This window comes from Hakea prostrata, chromosome 5 (assembly GCF_041222555.1).
Source record: "Hakea prostrata isolate BN-2017 chromosome 5, UWA_Hpros_2, whole genome shotgun sequence".
In the NCBI taxonomy this organism is placed as follows: Eukaryota; Viridiplantae; Streptophyta; class Magnoliopsida; order Proteales; family Proteaceae; genus Hakea; species Hakea prostrata.
The window spans coordinates 38,143,979-38,160,229 of record NC_142604.1 but is presented as its reverse complement, the minus strand read 5'-3'; the positions used below and the strand labels follow the sequence as shown (position 1 = coordinate 38,160,229).

Below are 16,251 nucleotides of genomic sequence, written 5' to 3'. Positions count from 1 at the left end.
ATGGGAATAATCTATTCAAGGCCCTTTTAGTGATCAAATGGTAGCAGTAATACACAAACAGGTGGGCTATCGGCTTACTATGTGTTTAAATCAATGTTCAGAGTTAAGATCATGTAGCAGAAATTATGTGGAAGAGGAAACTAGTAAAACATTATGAAGTAATGAAACCAGTAAAAGTATGTGGTGATATCCTGGAGGGAGGTTCTTTACTCAACTATTATGACAACGTTAGAACAAGGATCACATCCTCATAAATTCTGTAAGTATCTGATCTCCAACAGTGGGTCCAGGTCTGTCCCCAGATTGAACTTGAATTCATGACATATCTTATTACCATAGAAAAATGTTCCCAATGACAATAATAATAAATTGCAAATGAATGTGCAACATAAAATCCAAACAGATATGGAACCAGAGAAAAGGCAAAGGCAACTGACTCTGCGAGGTACCAATAGCAGAATAACCAAGTCTCTTCAACTCCTGCAATTGGACCTCCAAAACAGGGATTTCCAATGAAGGACTTGAAGAGCAAAGATCCACATAATCTGCCGCCAAGAAAAAGATCTGTTTACCTGGGAATCCTTCCGCGAAATCTTGTCTATTTGACGTGCAAAGGATAATCTTTTCATAACCTCTGGCATGTAAGAGTCATCTACAGGAAATCGCTGGAGACTTTCCTATTACCAGAACAACTCAATCAGCATTCATCTAAATAATTATGAAGTGTAGTCAAGAATATTGAGTTTAAAAATGAAATTCTCGCAGAGAAACATTTACAAAACACAATACAAATCCACTTGGAGTTACATTGGGTTCAAACTTCAAACTACCAGGACAAAATAAAATGTTGGCAGAGAAACTTCACAAATCCAATTGGAGTTACTTTGGGTTCAAACTACCAAGACAAAATAAAAGTGTTAAAAGTGTCAGTCCTGCTGTTTCTTCTAATGCTTTACTCCTATTCCTATCCACCTTCAACGGTAGAGAAAAACAACACTACCATCATAGAAGAAATTTCTGTCGAAATTGTCGAAATTTCGACCGAAATACCTGCATATTTGAAAAACGAGACGAAATTTAAAAAAATTGGAAACGTTACAAGTTTCAACCGAAACGATATGAAATTTTGCCTTGGTCTAAATGACACGAAATTTCGTATCAGGCCAAACGATATGCCTTTAGTTATAAAAATCAAGTGTTTCGATCGGAACCTACGAAACGCAAGTTCCACCAGTTTCGACCGAAATCGCCTCTCCAGATTTCGACCCCAAACCCCTTTTTTTTCCATTTCTCTTGCATTCTAACCCTCTTTTCACCTCATTTTAGTAACTCCTTCGCATTCCTTCTTCAATCTTGCTCCTCTATTGTTAAGTTTTTGAAAATCAAAGAAGGTGAGTTAACAAACTTCTCCATTGCTCAAGTCAACATTCAAATTAAAGTATGTCTAGTCTAGAGTGTTGATCTATGAGTTGGATCATTATGGAGATTATCAACCCCACTAATTCAGATGATGTGGTTACTTACACAAAGCATGTTGATAATATTCCAGTATATGATTTCTTAGCAGGTTTGAATGTGGAGTATGATCAGATCAGCATACAAGTATTGAGTCGCTCTCCCATTCCTACACTAGAACAGTCTTATGCCCTTGTTCAGTGTGAGGAAAGCCGTCGATTAGCCATGCTTCATCCTCCCGTGGAGAAATCATCCCTATAGTTTGTTAGCACCAAATCTGATTCGACTAAGGAGATTGTCAAGTGTGAGCACCGTCACAAACCATATCATACCAAGGCTGACTGTTGGAAGCTCCATGGGAAGCTTGTCGATTTTGAGCAGAAAAGGGCATAGAGAAGGGGAAACCGAACGCTAATCTTTTTGGATGGTTTCCACAACACCCTCTCCTGACATTGGTTTTTCACAAGAAGAGTTAGTTACTCTGCAACGTATGTTGCAGTCTTCCACTGCCAGTGCAGCCTCTACTACTACTTCCTCCACTACCCATACCAACTCTTACCTTGCTACTTCAGGTAAAACTTTTACAGGCTTCCATATTTCTTCCGTTTCAGCTCCTTAGATTATTGATACAGGAGCCACAGATCATATGACAAGTTCATCCTCCTTTTTCTTACATTATTCTCCAACTTTCGGGAAAGATAAAGTTCGAATTGTTGATGGCTCTCATTCTTCCATTGTTGGAAAAAAGAACAGGTGGAATCTTTATGCCCAAAACCCCGATTCCAGTAGTCATTTATTTGGTTGAATTCAATTTAACTCATATTTTATCATATTCATTTTTTTTTTGTTGGATAGAAAAGGCCGACGAGGAAGAGTGTATCAGGGAATTTCAGAATAATATCCATTCCCAGGGGAAGAAGAAGAATAGTAGTTCCTCCCGTTCCCCTTCTCTTGAAAACTCCGTCAAATTGCACGATTCCATGGATAGTTTCATTCGAGATCGTGATGGAGGACATAGCTTACGATCATCGGCTTTCATCATGCCACTAGGCGCATTCTCCATCACAGACCATTTAGCATTCTCCAATCTCCATCACTTTCTTTGTCTAAAGTTTTATATGTAACCTCCTCCTCTACTAACTTGCTCTCTGTCAGTAGTCTTACAAATGACTTGAATAGTAAAGTGAGTGACATTTTTTTCCATCTTACTGTGTCTTCCAGTATATAGTAATGGGGAAGGAGATTCGATGTGGTAAACTAGACAATGGACTTTATCTGCTGAAGCCGATTGGAGGATCTACTTCTACTCTAGCTGCATTTTCCCATCAGGTCCGTTCAATAATGTCAGACCTTCATCAGTGGCATAGTAGGCTAGGTCACCCCCCCTAAAAACTCTTAAGAAAGTATTTCCTTATTTAAACTCTTCTTGTAATAAGGACGATTTTTTTGTGAAGCCTGCATTTTTACAAAGGAAACTCATTCTACTTATTTACCTTTTCTTCATAATAGGAAATCTATTCCTTTTGTGTTAATTCATACTGATGTGTGGGGCCCCTACCAATGTGTGTCTATTACTGGTCATAGATATTGTGTTACTTTTATAAATTGCCACTCTCATTTTACATAGATTTATCTTTTAAAACAAAAAAAATGAGGTCTTCCGTTGTTTTTGTGATTTTCATAATCTGCTTAAAACTTAGTTCAATGCCACTGTGAAGATCGATGGTGAATTTCAAAGATATCACTCTAATTCTGGCATAATACACTAAACTAGTTGTGTTGATACGGCTACCCAAATTGGGGTTGTTGAAAGGAAGAACCGGCATCTATTAGAGATAACCCATTTTATTATGATTGCTATGAATGTCCCTGATCAATACTGGAGTGATGCCATACTCACTGCCTCTTACCTTATGAATAGGATGCCCAATAGGATACTTGGTTTTAAGTGTCCTAATAAGATTCTTCAAGGAGAGACTTCCTTTGTTATTCCTCCAAAGGTTTTTGGTTGTGTGTCTTATGCCAGAATCACAGCCCACCAAAGTAAATTGGCTACTTACGGCCTACACTGCATATTTCTAGGGTATTCTACTACTCAGAAGGGGTACAAATGTTATCATTCTCCTCTTAGAAAAACCATTGTGTCTATGGATGTCATTTTTAATGAGTTTCGTCCTTACTACACCCCTCTCCAGGGAGAGCATCATAGAAGAGAGGTGTTCTTTCCAACTCTAAACCTTCTTGCCACACACAAAGACTCCCACACACCACCACAACACAACTTAGGAGCTCAAGAAAAGTTTGACCAGGAGAGACTTTGGCCAGCATACTGGAGGACTCCAATTCTCCCCCACAATTTTTTAAACCATTTGAAGAACCTAGTCAGGGGGAGACCACTCTTATGAGGCACACCATCGAGGTCTTTCAAAACAATATTGAGCAAAATAAAGAGATGCAGATTTATCAGAGGAAGAATTACAATCGGCCAAAGCAGATGAACAAAGGTGGCATGTTACCACTTCAGTCGCTTGCTCTAGAATCAGATTCCATTGTTCTCCCTAAGGTACTTTCTTCCAATCTTTCTATTGCTGTTAGAAAAGGAATTTGATCTTGTACTCAACATCCCATAGCTAAATATGTTTCTTATGACTCTTTATCTAACTCTTACCGTGTTTTTATATCCTCTCTATCATCCTTTTCTGTTCTTAAAAGTTGGCAGGAAGCATATGCTAATAAAATATGGAAGGCAACTATGGTAGAGGAAATGTAGGCAATGAAGAAAAATGAGACTTTGAAGCTGGTTATACTTTCTCTAGGAAAAAAACCCATAGGTTGTAATGGGTTTGTGTGGTTAAACCGAATATGGATGGATCGGTCAACAAGTTGAAGGCTAGACTAGCTGCAAAGGGATTTACCCAAACCTAAGGGATTGATTATGAAGAGACTTTTGCCCCTATTGCAAAATTGAACACTGTCAAAGTTCTATTATCTGTGGCTGTGAACAAAGACTGAAACTTGCACCAACTAGATGTAAAGAATGCCTTCTTACATGGGGAGCATAGTTGTCAAGGCGACGCCTTGGCGTCCTGGCGGTATTAAAGAGAGTGAGGCGATGAACACCTTAGAGGAAACACATAAGGCGGTCGCCTCAATATATGAGGCGTCTCCTTGGCGTCCGAGGTGACGCATCGGAGGCATTATACTGCTAGGCGACCGCCTTTGTGGTTTTAAAAAATCATCATTTTATTTATTCCAAATCAAAGGCCAAAACTGAATTGGAAACTAGATTCCAATTGGGAATCATCTAATGGCTGAATGGTTACATAAATGGTACTTGAGAAACATGGGATCATTTTGTAACATTAATTCAATAAAATAAAATAAAAACAAAACAAAAGGGAAAATCGAGATGAAAATCGAAATCCCTAATCTCTCATTCTCTCTCGAGTCTTCTTCCTCTCTGCTACTCTCGCCCTCTTCTACTCCTCTCCCTAAACATCAACGACACCACGGGCGACATCGACAACGCCACCAGTGACACCAGCGACGAAATCCCTAATCTGGTTCTGGCTCTCGAGTCTTCTTCCTCTCTGCTACTCCTCGCCCTCTGCTACTCCTCTCCCTGAGCATCGACAACGCCACCAGTGACACCGGCTACGAAATCCCTAATCTGGTTCTGGCTCTGGCTCTCGAGCCTTCTTCCTCTCTGCTACTCCTCTCCCTCTGCTACTCCAGTTTCAGACCATCGACGACACCACCAGTGACACCGGCGACAATCAGAGACATCACCGGTGACAACCAGCAACGCCGGCGATAGCCCGAAACATCACCGGCGACACCACTATAGTACTCCACTCTCTTTTTCAGTTTGGAAGGTCCTAAATTGATCGACTTCTGTAATTTTGCTACTACTCTCTTACTTTTGCTTCTTTTTTTTTTCCTCATAGGCTCATACGAAAGCCACTGTTAGTTGCAGCAGCTTCGGTCACCATCTTAGGCGACGGTATGTCGCCGGATTTTTTTTTTTCCTACGTTGTAACAATGTTATAAGTTGCTTCTTTTTTTTTTCCTGGTTTGGTTTGCATTCTTGAGATATACTGCTTGATATATGCACTGTGTACATGAGATTCCTTTGAACTACAATTCTTTTGATATTATCTGCTTTTATTTATTCATCCCTTGCATTTGATTTATGTGCTTGCAACTCTCTAATGTATCGATGCTTTCATTAGGAATCCTTTTTGTTTTGGCAATATTCTGTCTGAAATTGCAATTTTAGAACTTTCAAGTTGCCTTAATATGACTTAGATGGCAATAAAAGAGATGACTTACTAATTTGCTTTTGGAATAATAATTTAAGCAGCCTTATGTATCTTTTCATGTGTATTACTGTATTTGTACACCACAAAACATGTCTGGATGCTTGTCTTATTCCTTTGTTTGACTTACTCTTCTGTTATTATGGAATTTTGTAGTGATTATTGTTGTTTATTAGCTTCAGTGTATTTTTTCTATAATTTTTTCTGATTTTTCAGAATAGAAGCTTTATTATCAATTTATCATGAAATGAGATGATTAGATGAATGCATAAGATTTTTATTGTGTAGTGGTATGGTGCAAAATTAAAATTATATGGTATCATTATCAATTTTATTATTGTTTTTAATTTTGGCTGATTATATGTGTATGTTTCATGTTTTTTATTGTAGATATTTACTAGTTATTTACAATGACCTCAAGGCCCTCAACTGATAATCCAGCAGCTGCTTCTAGTCAGCCTATTCCTAGTGGGGGTGAAGCCTATGATCCCTCGAAAGACCCGAAAAGAAAGGCCAAGTCAAATGACCCAAGGTGGAAATATGGATATTGGCTAGATGTTGCTGATAGGAATACAGTCAGGTGCAGTTTGTGCAACAGAAACTTTAAAGGAGGAATTAAAAGATTGAAGCAACATCTAGTGGGTGGATATGGGGATGTTATGAAGTGCACTAAGACCACTGCAGAAATTGCCCAAGAGATGAATGCAGTGTTGGTGAAAAATAAAAAGAGGGCTGTTGTTACTGATTTGGATAATGAGGAGTATGATGACATTCAAATTGGAGAAGAACATCATATTCCTGCCTATACTGGAAGGAGGTACATTACCTACTATAGGGTCTGAGGCTGAGGTGTGCTCCAAGATACCAAGCTATGGGACTGCATCAAAGAGACTGAAAAGTGCCCTTAATAAGGAACCAGTAAGGGGTCCCATGGATATGCATGTTAGACGCACTCCTGAAGATGTTGTTGAAGAAAGGAGGGCTAAGGGTGCCACTCAAACAACCATCTTGAATAGAATGAGATCTGCCGAAGAAAATAAGCGAGTGGATAACCACATTGCTGATTGGATGTATAAGTGTGGCATTCCATTCAATGCAGTTAAAGCTAAAAGCTTTAAGGTGATGGTCGAGTCTATTGCACAATATGGTTCTGGGTATAAGCCCCAAATTACCATGAAGTCAGGGTGCCTTTGTTGAAGAGTGCAAAAGAAAGAACAATGGAGATGAGGAAAAATTATGAAAAGTATTGGAAGATGTATGGATGCACACTTATGTCTGATGGGTGGACTGACAAAAAGGGTAGGCATCTCATCAATTTTCTTGTCAATTGTCCAGAGGGAACATTCTTCATTGGTTCTATGGATGCATCTAGCCAGGTGCAAGATGCAAACATGCTCTTTCAGTTATTGGATAACAAAGTTGAAGAAATTGGGGAAAAGCATGTAATTCAAGTGGTGACTGATAATGCCTCAAATTACAAAGCAGCAGGGGCATTATTAATGGAGAAGAGGACTAGATTATATTGGACTCCCTGTGCAGCCCATTGTCTTGATTTGATGCTAGAGGACATTAGGAATTTGAAACAATATAAGAACGTGATAATTCAGGGGAAGAGAATAACCACTTTCATTTATAGGCACACAAGATTGTTGGAGGCCTTGAGACAGAAGACAAATGGCAGGGATCTTGTGAGGGCTACAGTGACTAGGTTTGCCACTTCATTCTTGACATTGCAAAGCTTATTGAAACACAAGGATGATTTAAGGCACTTATTCATTTCTGAGGAGTGGACAAATTTCAATTTGTCCACGACAGAAGCAGGGAAGAAAGTAGCTTAAACAACTTTTTCTACAGCCTTTTGGGATGGTGTGGAGGATTGTATTAGAGCATCACAGCCTCTTATGATTATATTGAGGATTGTGGATGCTAATGAAAGACCTGCATTGCCTGAAGTGTTTGTAGCCATGCAAGCGGCTAAGAGAAGAATAAAGGACAATTTTGGAGGCAAAGAATGACTCTGAAAAAAAGTCATACAAATAATTGATAGGCGATGGGAGTGTCAAATGGAGAGACCTCTATATGGTGCAGCCTTTTTTTATGAATCCTGGGAAGTTCTACAACTTAGATGATGTAGATGATTATGAGTTGATCACTTCTCTCCAAACTTCTTTCAATGAAGTTGTTTGAAGACTAGTTCCTGATGTACATCGACAAGATAAGATATTGTCTTGGGCTAGTGAATACAAGCAAGGTAGAGGTCCTTTCTCCACAGCTATGGCTATCAAACAACGTACAACAATAAGTCCTCGTAAGTTTTTACTTGTATGTTTTTTTATTTTTAGTTATACTTATTTGGTTTGTAACTCTACCTATTATGTTAATCTTTTTTTTTTAGTACTATAGTTACATGGTGGGATACACATGGAGGAATTGCTTTTGAGCTTACAAGAATTGCATGGAGGATACTAGGCCTTTGTTGTTCTTCCTCTGGTTGTGAACGGAATTGGAGCACATTTGAGTTTGTAAGTGATTCAAGTATTTAAAACACTTTTCAATTTAAATTTAGAAGAATGAGTTGGGATTCTTTTCAATTGCTCATGAATTCAGATTCACACCAAGAAGAGGAATAGGTTGGAACATGAGAGGTTGAATGATCTAGCTTTTATTCAGTACAATCGCCGTCTTCAAGAAAGGTTTAGTGAAAGGCGATTAAAGAGTAGAAATTATGATCCACTACTTCTTGATGAGCTTGACTGGAGCAGTGAATGAATGGTTAATCAGCCTGATGATTTAGTCCACCCTGAGGGTGATCTTACTTGGAACGTTATTGATAGAGCTATAGGGGCATCTACATCACTTGAGGGCCAGAACAGACCAAGGAGATGTCAACCAAGTGAATCAACATCTGCTGGAGTTAATATATGTTACTCATGTCGCAGGTCTTTAGAGAGGGTGGTTGAGAAACATGACTCTGAGTCTGATGGAGACATGGAAGAAGTGGAAGATTTGCATGATGATGAGAACATTGTAGATGATTTTGGTTTGAGGTCTACCTCTTTGGAGCAACAAGAAGTTCGAGAAGATCTCCCACTTGCTACCAATTTGCTTGATGATGATTATGACTAGCTGAATTATACTTTTCTATTGGGAATTTTGGATTTGGATTGTGGATTTTTATTGGGAATTTTGGATATGGGTGTGTTGGTATATTTGAGATTTGGACTTTAGATTTTAAATATAAGTTGGATTGTTTGCTTAAATACTTAAAACTTTCTATTTAGATATTTGGCTATATGCTTTGTTTCATTTTCTTCTTTTCCTTGTGAGGATATTTGGCTACAGCTCAAGTGCTCAACAATGTAGAAGAGGAGTTGTAGACTTGTAGGTGCTGGTGGAGGTGGAGCCATGGAGTTGTAGGTGGTGCTAGTGTTGGTGACATTTAATGAAGGTTTGTTGTCTAGTGTCTATTTGTTTTGCTCATGCATATGTGTTTACTATTTAGTTACACTTTTTATCTTATCTTGATTCTTGTTAATGATAGTATGATACTTGGAATTTATTTAGGACCTACTATGTGTGGTTTGTAGTATGTTGGATGACTTGAGGTAGGCTAAATGGCTAATATTAGTTTTTTTATTGTATATAAGATAGGTTTATAATGAATTACTGTATAAGATGTACACTAAAAAGTAAAAATTTCACTTAAAACGCCTCGACCGCCTCAAAAGCGCCTCGGAGGGCGCCTCGTCGACTCATCGCCCCAACTAGCTAAAACCGCCTAGCATCGCCTCATCGCCGTGACAACTATGATGGGGAGTTGGAAGAGGAAGTCTATACGAAGATCCCATATAGTTTCCCTGATGACAACACTGCTAGGAAAGTTTGTCGGTTGAAAAGGTCAATTTATGGGTAGAAACAATCTCCTAAAATGTTGGTTTGGACCCCTTCATAAAGTAATAACCTCTATTGGGTAGAAGCAGAGCAATGTTGATCATACACTTTTTGTCAAGAACTCAGGTGTCAATATCACACTTCTTATTGTTTATGTGGATAATATTGTCATCACAAGGAATGATAGTGTGATGAAACACAATGGTTAAAGGGCTTTCTCAGAAAAGAGTTTGAGATTAAAGACCAAGGAAAGTTACAATACTTCCTAAAAATTGTGAGGTGGCTCAATCAAAGAAGGGTATATACCTACCCAAAGGAAATATGATCCAGATTTATTATCAGAAGTGGGAATGTTGGGGTGTAAAGTAGTTGATACCCCTATTGAGGATGGAGCTAAACTTAAGGAGATAGAGGGAGAACCAGTCCATAAAGGAAGATATCAAAGGCTGGTGGAAAGCTTATTTACTTGTCCTAAACCTGGCCAGACGTTGCTTATAACGTAGGAATAGTAAGTCAGTTCATGCATGATCCATATTAACCTCATATAAAGGTTGTTACTCGAATATTGCAGTACTTGAAGGGAACTCCTGGAAAAGGAATACTTTTGTCACCCACTAATAGTCTAAAGGTAGAAGCTTACATTAATATTGACTAGTTTGGGACTCTTGACAGTCAATTTCAAGTTACTATACCTTTGTTGGAGGTAATCTAGTCACTTGAACGAATAAGAAATAGAATGTGGTAGCTTTATCCAATGCAGAAGCTGAATATAGAGCTATGGTTCATGGAGTTTGTGAGCTACTATGGTTGAAACGCCTACTAGAAGAAATTGGAATTCAAGTTCCAAATCCTATGATGTTGTACTGTGATAAGTGATAACAAGGCTGCCATTAGTAGTGTCAATAAGCCTGTGCAACATGATCAAACTAAGCACATTGAAATTGACAGATTTTTGTCGAAGGAAAGCTAGAACAAGGGCTGATCTGTATGCCTTTTGTGAGATTTGGAAACCAATAATTGATATTTTCAATAAAGGTTTTAAGGAAAGAGATTTCCTTCTTATTCTAACCAAGTTGGGCATGACTAACATCTATGTCTCAACTTGAGGGAGAGTGTTGGTTGAGTTCTATTAGGAGTTTTAATTCATATGTTTTCTTTTTTTTTTTTTTTGTTAACCAAGTAAAGTTATTTCTGTAATAGTGTTCTTTCCACTACATTATAAATAAAGGGCTTGGGATCACACTAATCATACAAGCCATTCTACTAAAATCGATTTTCTCAACCACCATACTATCTTTTAATTTAGCCATCCAAACCCCCACCAAACTAGAGGATCATATCCCAACATTACAACCTACGTTCCCTCCAAATTTCAGCCCATTCTGACGCATGTAGACTCGAGCTTCCATCTCAATGAATTTATAGCTATCTTCCGCAAGATGGGTTTCATATCTTTGAGATCCATAAAACAACCCCATATTTCCTAAATTCCCAAAACCCTAGCAACCCTAATTCCTATCAAACCCTAAATTTCAAAACATAAGTTATAAAATTCAATTCTGAAATTACAATTCCAGAAAGGTTTCAGATCCTTAAACGTACCAGGATTGACCCCTAAGCCTGGCCAAAGCAACCCTAACCCTGGGTTAACAATTGTAAACCCTAATTATATTAAAAACCCTCCACCAAAGGTAATTTCAGTCCTAAAAGACTGCTGATTCCAAGAGAAAAGGATCCTGGAGTGAGCTTGATTCTAGGGCAATATTCCAACAACTAAACCCTAGAATATGGTTCACATGACCTTCAAATGCCTCTTCATTGAAAACATTTAAAATTTCAGTATTCCCATTTCCAATTCCACCCATACTCCATCAGCTAAGCACATATGACTGGTCTACTCAAATGGATCATTCCAGTATGTTGAGCTATACAATGACAGGAAGAAGAAAAAAAGCCAAAACTTTTGGAGGATTTCATAGATGGCTTGAGGCTGGAGGAAATGTGGGTTGAGGGCTGTTATATCAAACACAAAATCATAAGTGTAAAACACTGATGGATCTTATCTTTGAATATCTAAAGGGCAAACCAGAGAATGTCATAGAGGACAAGGAACAAGACAATTGTCCAAACGACTAGGAAAATATCCTCAAAGAGTTTGGGACAAAACCGACACCAATTGGCACAGAAGTTTCAAAAGATTATTCACTGCTTTGAAGTATACGCAAGTTTTGGGTTGTTTTACTATTCACATGGATAGTATTATGCGAATGATGCTTGTTTCCTTTTTAGATATGCTACTCTACTTTCTGCTTCTAATGTAGGAATCTCGCTACACAAGTTTTGAGAGTTTCTATAAAGCACAGTTTCTATTTTTTCTTAGTTACTAATTTCATAACTTTCCTTTTTCAGTACTTTCTATTTGGGACAAATTTTAGGAGTCAGAAGTCTAGAACATTCTGTCCATAAGTTGTACTATTTATTCTCTTTTTTAGATGGCAAGATGGCTTGCTTCTCAAGTTGTAATCTAGACTATTGATCTTTATAAATTCTAGGAGTTCCAAGCTAGAATTGCAAGCTTATGTGATTCCTCTCAATTCTTCTTCTTTCTTCTTTCTTCTTTTTCTTTTTCTTCTTCTCTTCTCTTCTTCTTTTTTCTTCTGCTCAGTTCTTGTTATTACATTGTTTTGGTTGATTAAAGTTTATTTTCTAACAATAGTTATGGTTCTACCAAAAAGAAGCCACAGGTTTTTTACCACCATCATGGTGATCCGAGTGCAGTTCTTCTTGCATGACTGTCTACTATGTCTACACAGTAGCATTAGCAATCACACAACATAGAGATAATTGCGAAGAAGTTTAAACAGTCTTCAAGGAAAGAGAGTGGTTGAGAAAGGAACAGAGGGAGGGTGTGAAATGGTGGTACACTAGGCCAGGCGCAAGTCGGTTTTGGTTGCACTGTCGTAGCATCCAGCAGGGGGTGGGTTTGGGTTGTATAGGAAAAACTGAAGAAGACGCCACACACTAATAGAGACCTTAAGATGCTCCAATACAGTGATTTGATTCAGATTGAAAAGGGCAAAACAGCCAGGGGGAGACATAAAAATGACTCTAGGATAAGTGGTAAGGAAGCACATGTATCAGACGATGACAAAATCAGGAGGTGGACTCGGAAGCAGCCATCTGTTGAAGAATGCATGAGAAAGCGAGACAAAAAGAGATGTATTTTACAAGAGAACTACAATTTTGCCATGTTTTGAGCTCACTCTCATAGACACTTAACGCGCAAAATAGGCTAAAGTGAATTCAGGTTTCGAAATTGAAATAGCTAAGCCACAGATTCCAATTCAGAAGATAGGAAATGCCCTACCTACCGAGTGCAATTTGAACTATTGATTTACGTAATTGGAAGTAAGCAATTAGATTTACGACAAAACCTAGAAACAAATCACTGATCCAATTCCAGTACCTCTATGGGACAAACCTCAACAGAAAACTGAAGAGTAATGGCAGCAAGTGATTGAGTTCAGTGGTTCCTCATATCAAATAATTGACTCTAGAGAAATGGTAATATGGAGAAGACAAAACAAAATTGTTTGAAGCACTGATTGAACCAGAAGCACCCTCATTTCAAAGGAAGGAGTGAAGGACGACAGGGTACTCAATTTCATTTGAAGGGCAGAGGCGAATTGAAAGCCAAGCAGTGGTAATTCTAAAGATCCCTCAAGTCTTCAATTTATATTATAGACAGCAAATATTATACCAAATAGCATCAGAAGTTTAAAAAGCTTTCACAAATTGAAATAGAACATACAACTCGTGCAACAAAGGGCCTTAGTTTTTGGGGTCTCAGCAATCACAAATTGTACAGGATCTCCCACAAACTTAAGATATGGCAACAGGGAAAATGGATGTTTGAAAGAAGAAAAAAAAAACCTATGTGATCCAAGACCAAAATAATTCGGTATGGTGTTCAGGATTTAATATAAAAAATTTATAAGAAAAAAAAAGAACCTTTGAAAAAGATCTGCATAAAGAGGTAAATTTTGATCTATCACTCGGTGATATTAGTGCAATGCTGCACCCGTCAGCAGAAGCTCTAGCAGTTCTTCCGCTCCTATGAACATAAACCTAGCAAGTTACAGAAATCTTAGTCAGCGAATATAAAAACTCAAAACCAAGTTCAACCACTGAAATTTCTCCAACTCACTTCTGCAGAATGTGGAAGCTGATAGTGAACAACAGTTCGAACACCAGGAATATCGAGCCCCCTTGCTGCAACATCAGTGGCAATAAGTATCCCATGTTCATTTCCACGAAAACGATCAACTGCCTATTATAACAAAAAAAAATGAAGGGGAAAAATTCAGTGTCTACATTCAAACAGTGAGGGAAAGTAAAACAATCTTGAACTAAAAATGGTGGAAATAAGTAGAATGAAGAAGCCTTAAAAAAAAAATAACAAATAAGTACTACTATAGGGAGGTAGAAAGTATAGTTCCCATACTGAATAGCAAAAGGTTTATACACCATGACACAAGCGCAAACAATCACAAGATATGACAGATTGAAAAGGAAATTGTTTCATTTTATTTGCCAAATCATGGTTTCTAACGACTAAAGAACTTGGAAAAACAAGAGTTGGATGTTGCTTTAGTAGGCACAAGTGTTACTCAACAAAATAATTAAGCATAATTGAGGTCTTACAAAAAACCTCCAATTCAATAACTCAAAGTTCTGATTAGAATATAAAAATAATAATCCCAAGACCCTTTGATCAAAGCCCTTCTTGCTGCTGCCTTTTCAGTCAATTGTATGCCTAGTCAACTACTTGTCTCCAAGTCTTCATTGGAAATTGTCATCCCAGCTCCTTTTTTCCTCAACCTCCTAATGTGTTTGAATGTTTCTTCCATGTCCACATTGATGATCAGCTCAGTAGTCCCAGGACCTACCCCAAGTGGAAAGGCCAGGGCCCAAGGTAAACCCAGGCTTACACAAGGAGCATGGCAATATTACATCAGTTTTTTTAAGTAAATTTTGGCTGGGCAAGGGTAGTATGGTAACTCTGCCCAGCTTTTATTATTTATATGCAACTAGAGTTATTGTTAGTAACCCCCTGGATGGGATTCTTGTAAGTTTTCAGTCATAAAACCCAAGTCCAACTAGGACTTCTATTTTAGGAAGATTTTCTAGTCTTAGTTGTAACTCCACTAGTGTTTGTTGCCAATCCCAAGCCCAAGTAAAGGAGGAGGATTGGTGCATCAGGTTGGCAGCCGGCACCGGAAAAAATATAGCCAAACCCTTTTCATGGATTCGACCTTATATGATAAACACTATGCTAGGGCGTCCACTGACAACAGAAGCGATGCACTACACTATTGCTTGGGCGTAGTGATAAGTGGGCAAAGGTTAGCTAAGGCGTCCCCTATAAGTGATGCGTCACATCGGAGCCCGGATGTGGTGACAAGTAGGAAAGGGTTCCCACGCCGTGGACGAGTGCAGTAAAGAAGTTAGTCCAAAAACATAAGATTAGATTAGCATCTTAGCACATAGGGTTTTTACAGGTAAAAACTTAGAATTAGAGGTGTAAACGGACCGGATTCGGATCGGATAGTGGTATATCCATATCCGCATCCTATTATATTCGGACGGATTCGGATAATATCCTATCGGTTTTTGGACTGATTCTCTCGGATTCGGATGATAAGCGGATAGTTATTTTCTTAAGTAAATTCTTCTAAATGGCCATGAATATAGATTAAATACAAGTTTTCGACTTCCTGTTTACATCTTTACCTTTTTATTTGTGAGGGGTAGGTTTGAAATTTAAGAATTTAACAATTTTGGTAGATATTTCAGAAAATAGTCACATATCATAGGTAAAATTTATAAAAATAAGAATAATAAATCTAAATAAGTAACTTAATTAGATAATTTTATAAGAATAATAAATCTAAATAAGTAACTTAATCGGATAATTTTATCGGGTAAGAAAGGGGTATACCATATCCGCATCCTATTAATAATCGGACGGATACGGATGCGAATTCGGAATCGGATTTCGGTTATCCATTTACACCCCTACTTAGAATTAATAGATGTTATGAGAAAAAGAAGGATTAATATAACTTGCATTTAAGAGACTAGATGGAAGGGTAAAAAAGCTAAAGTGTTGGATGACTTTAAACTTTGGTACACCGGGTATAAAATTTGATAAGTTGATTTCATGCATATTATTTTAGATGATTAATTTGCTATATTCCCAAATGTTTATAATTGTTTTATATCAATTTACCCTAATATTATATGAAAATGAATATGTTGCACCCTTTTCTTTAATTTCTATAATTTTGGTGTTTTATATATTTCCTAGCAAATCCTAATTAAGATTTATTACTTTGTTTGTAAGAAATTATCAATCAAATCTGCAGAGGTATAATTGGAAAATTTTGTAAAGAGAGTCCTAATGGAACCAAGCTGGATTTTATTCCACTATAGAAAGGAAACTCTTGTTCATCAAGTTACAGTGCACTCTAAAAGCCTTCCTCAAGTCAAAAACATGGAGAGAACGAGTCCTTGCATGCTTCAA

At 37.8% G+C, this 16,251-nt stretch overlaps 1 protein-coding gene across 1 annotated transcript in view; it reads right to left on the bottom strand.

The window, feature by feature from the left end:
• The window catches only part of LOC149015918 (P-loop containing nucleoside triphosphate hydrolases superfamily protein), a 60,634-nt gene that overhangs the window by 16,501 nt on the left and 27,882 nt on the right, over nt 1-16,251 (bottom strand). Inside the window, exons 9-11 of the mRNA XM_089156831.1 lie at nt 13,873-13,995; nt 13,677-13,793; nt 573-677 (exon numbers count right to left, since the gene is read on the bottom strand). Coding sequence (XP_089012957.1) covers nt 573-677; nt 13,677-13,793; nt 13,873-13,995 — 345 coding nt within the window. The remainder of the gene's footprint in view (nt 1-572; nt 678-13,676; nt 13,794-13,872; nt 13,996-16,251) is intronic.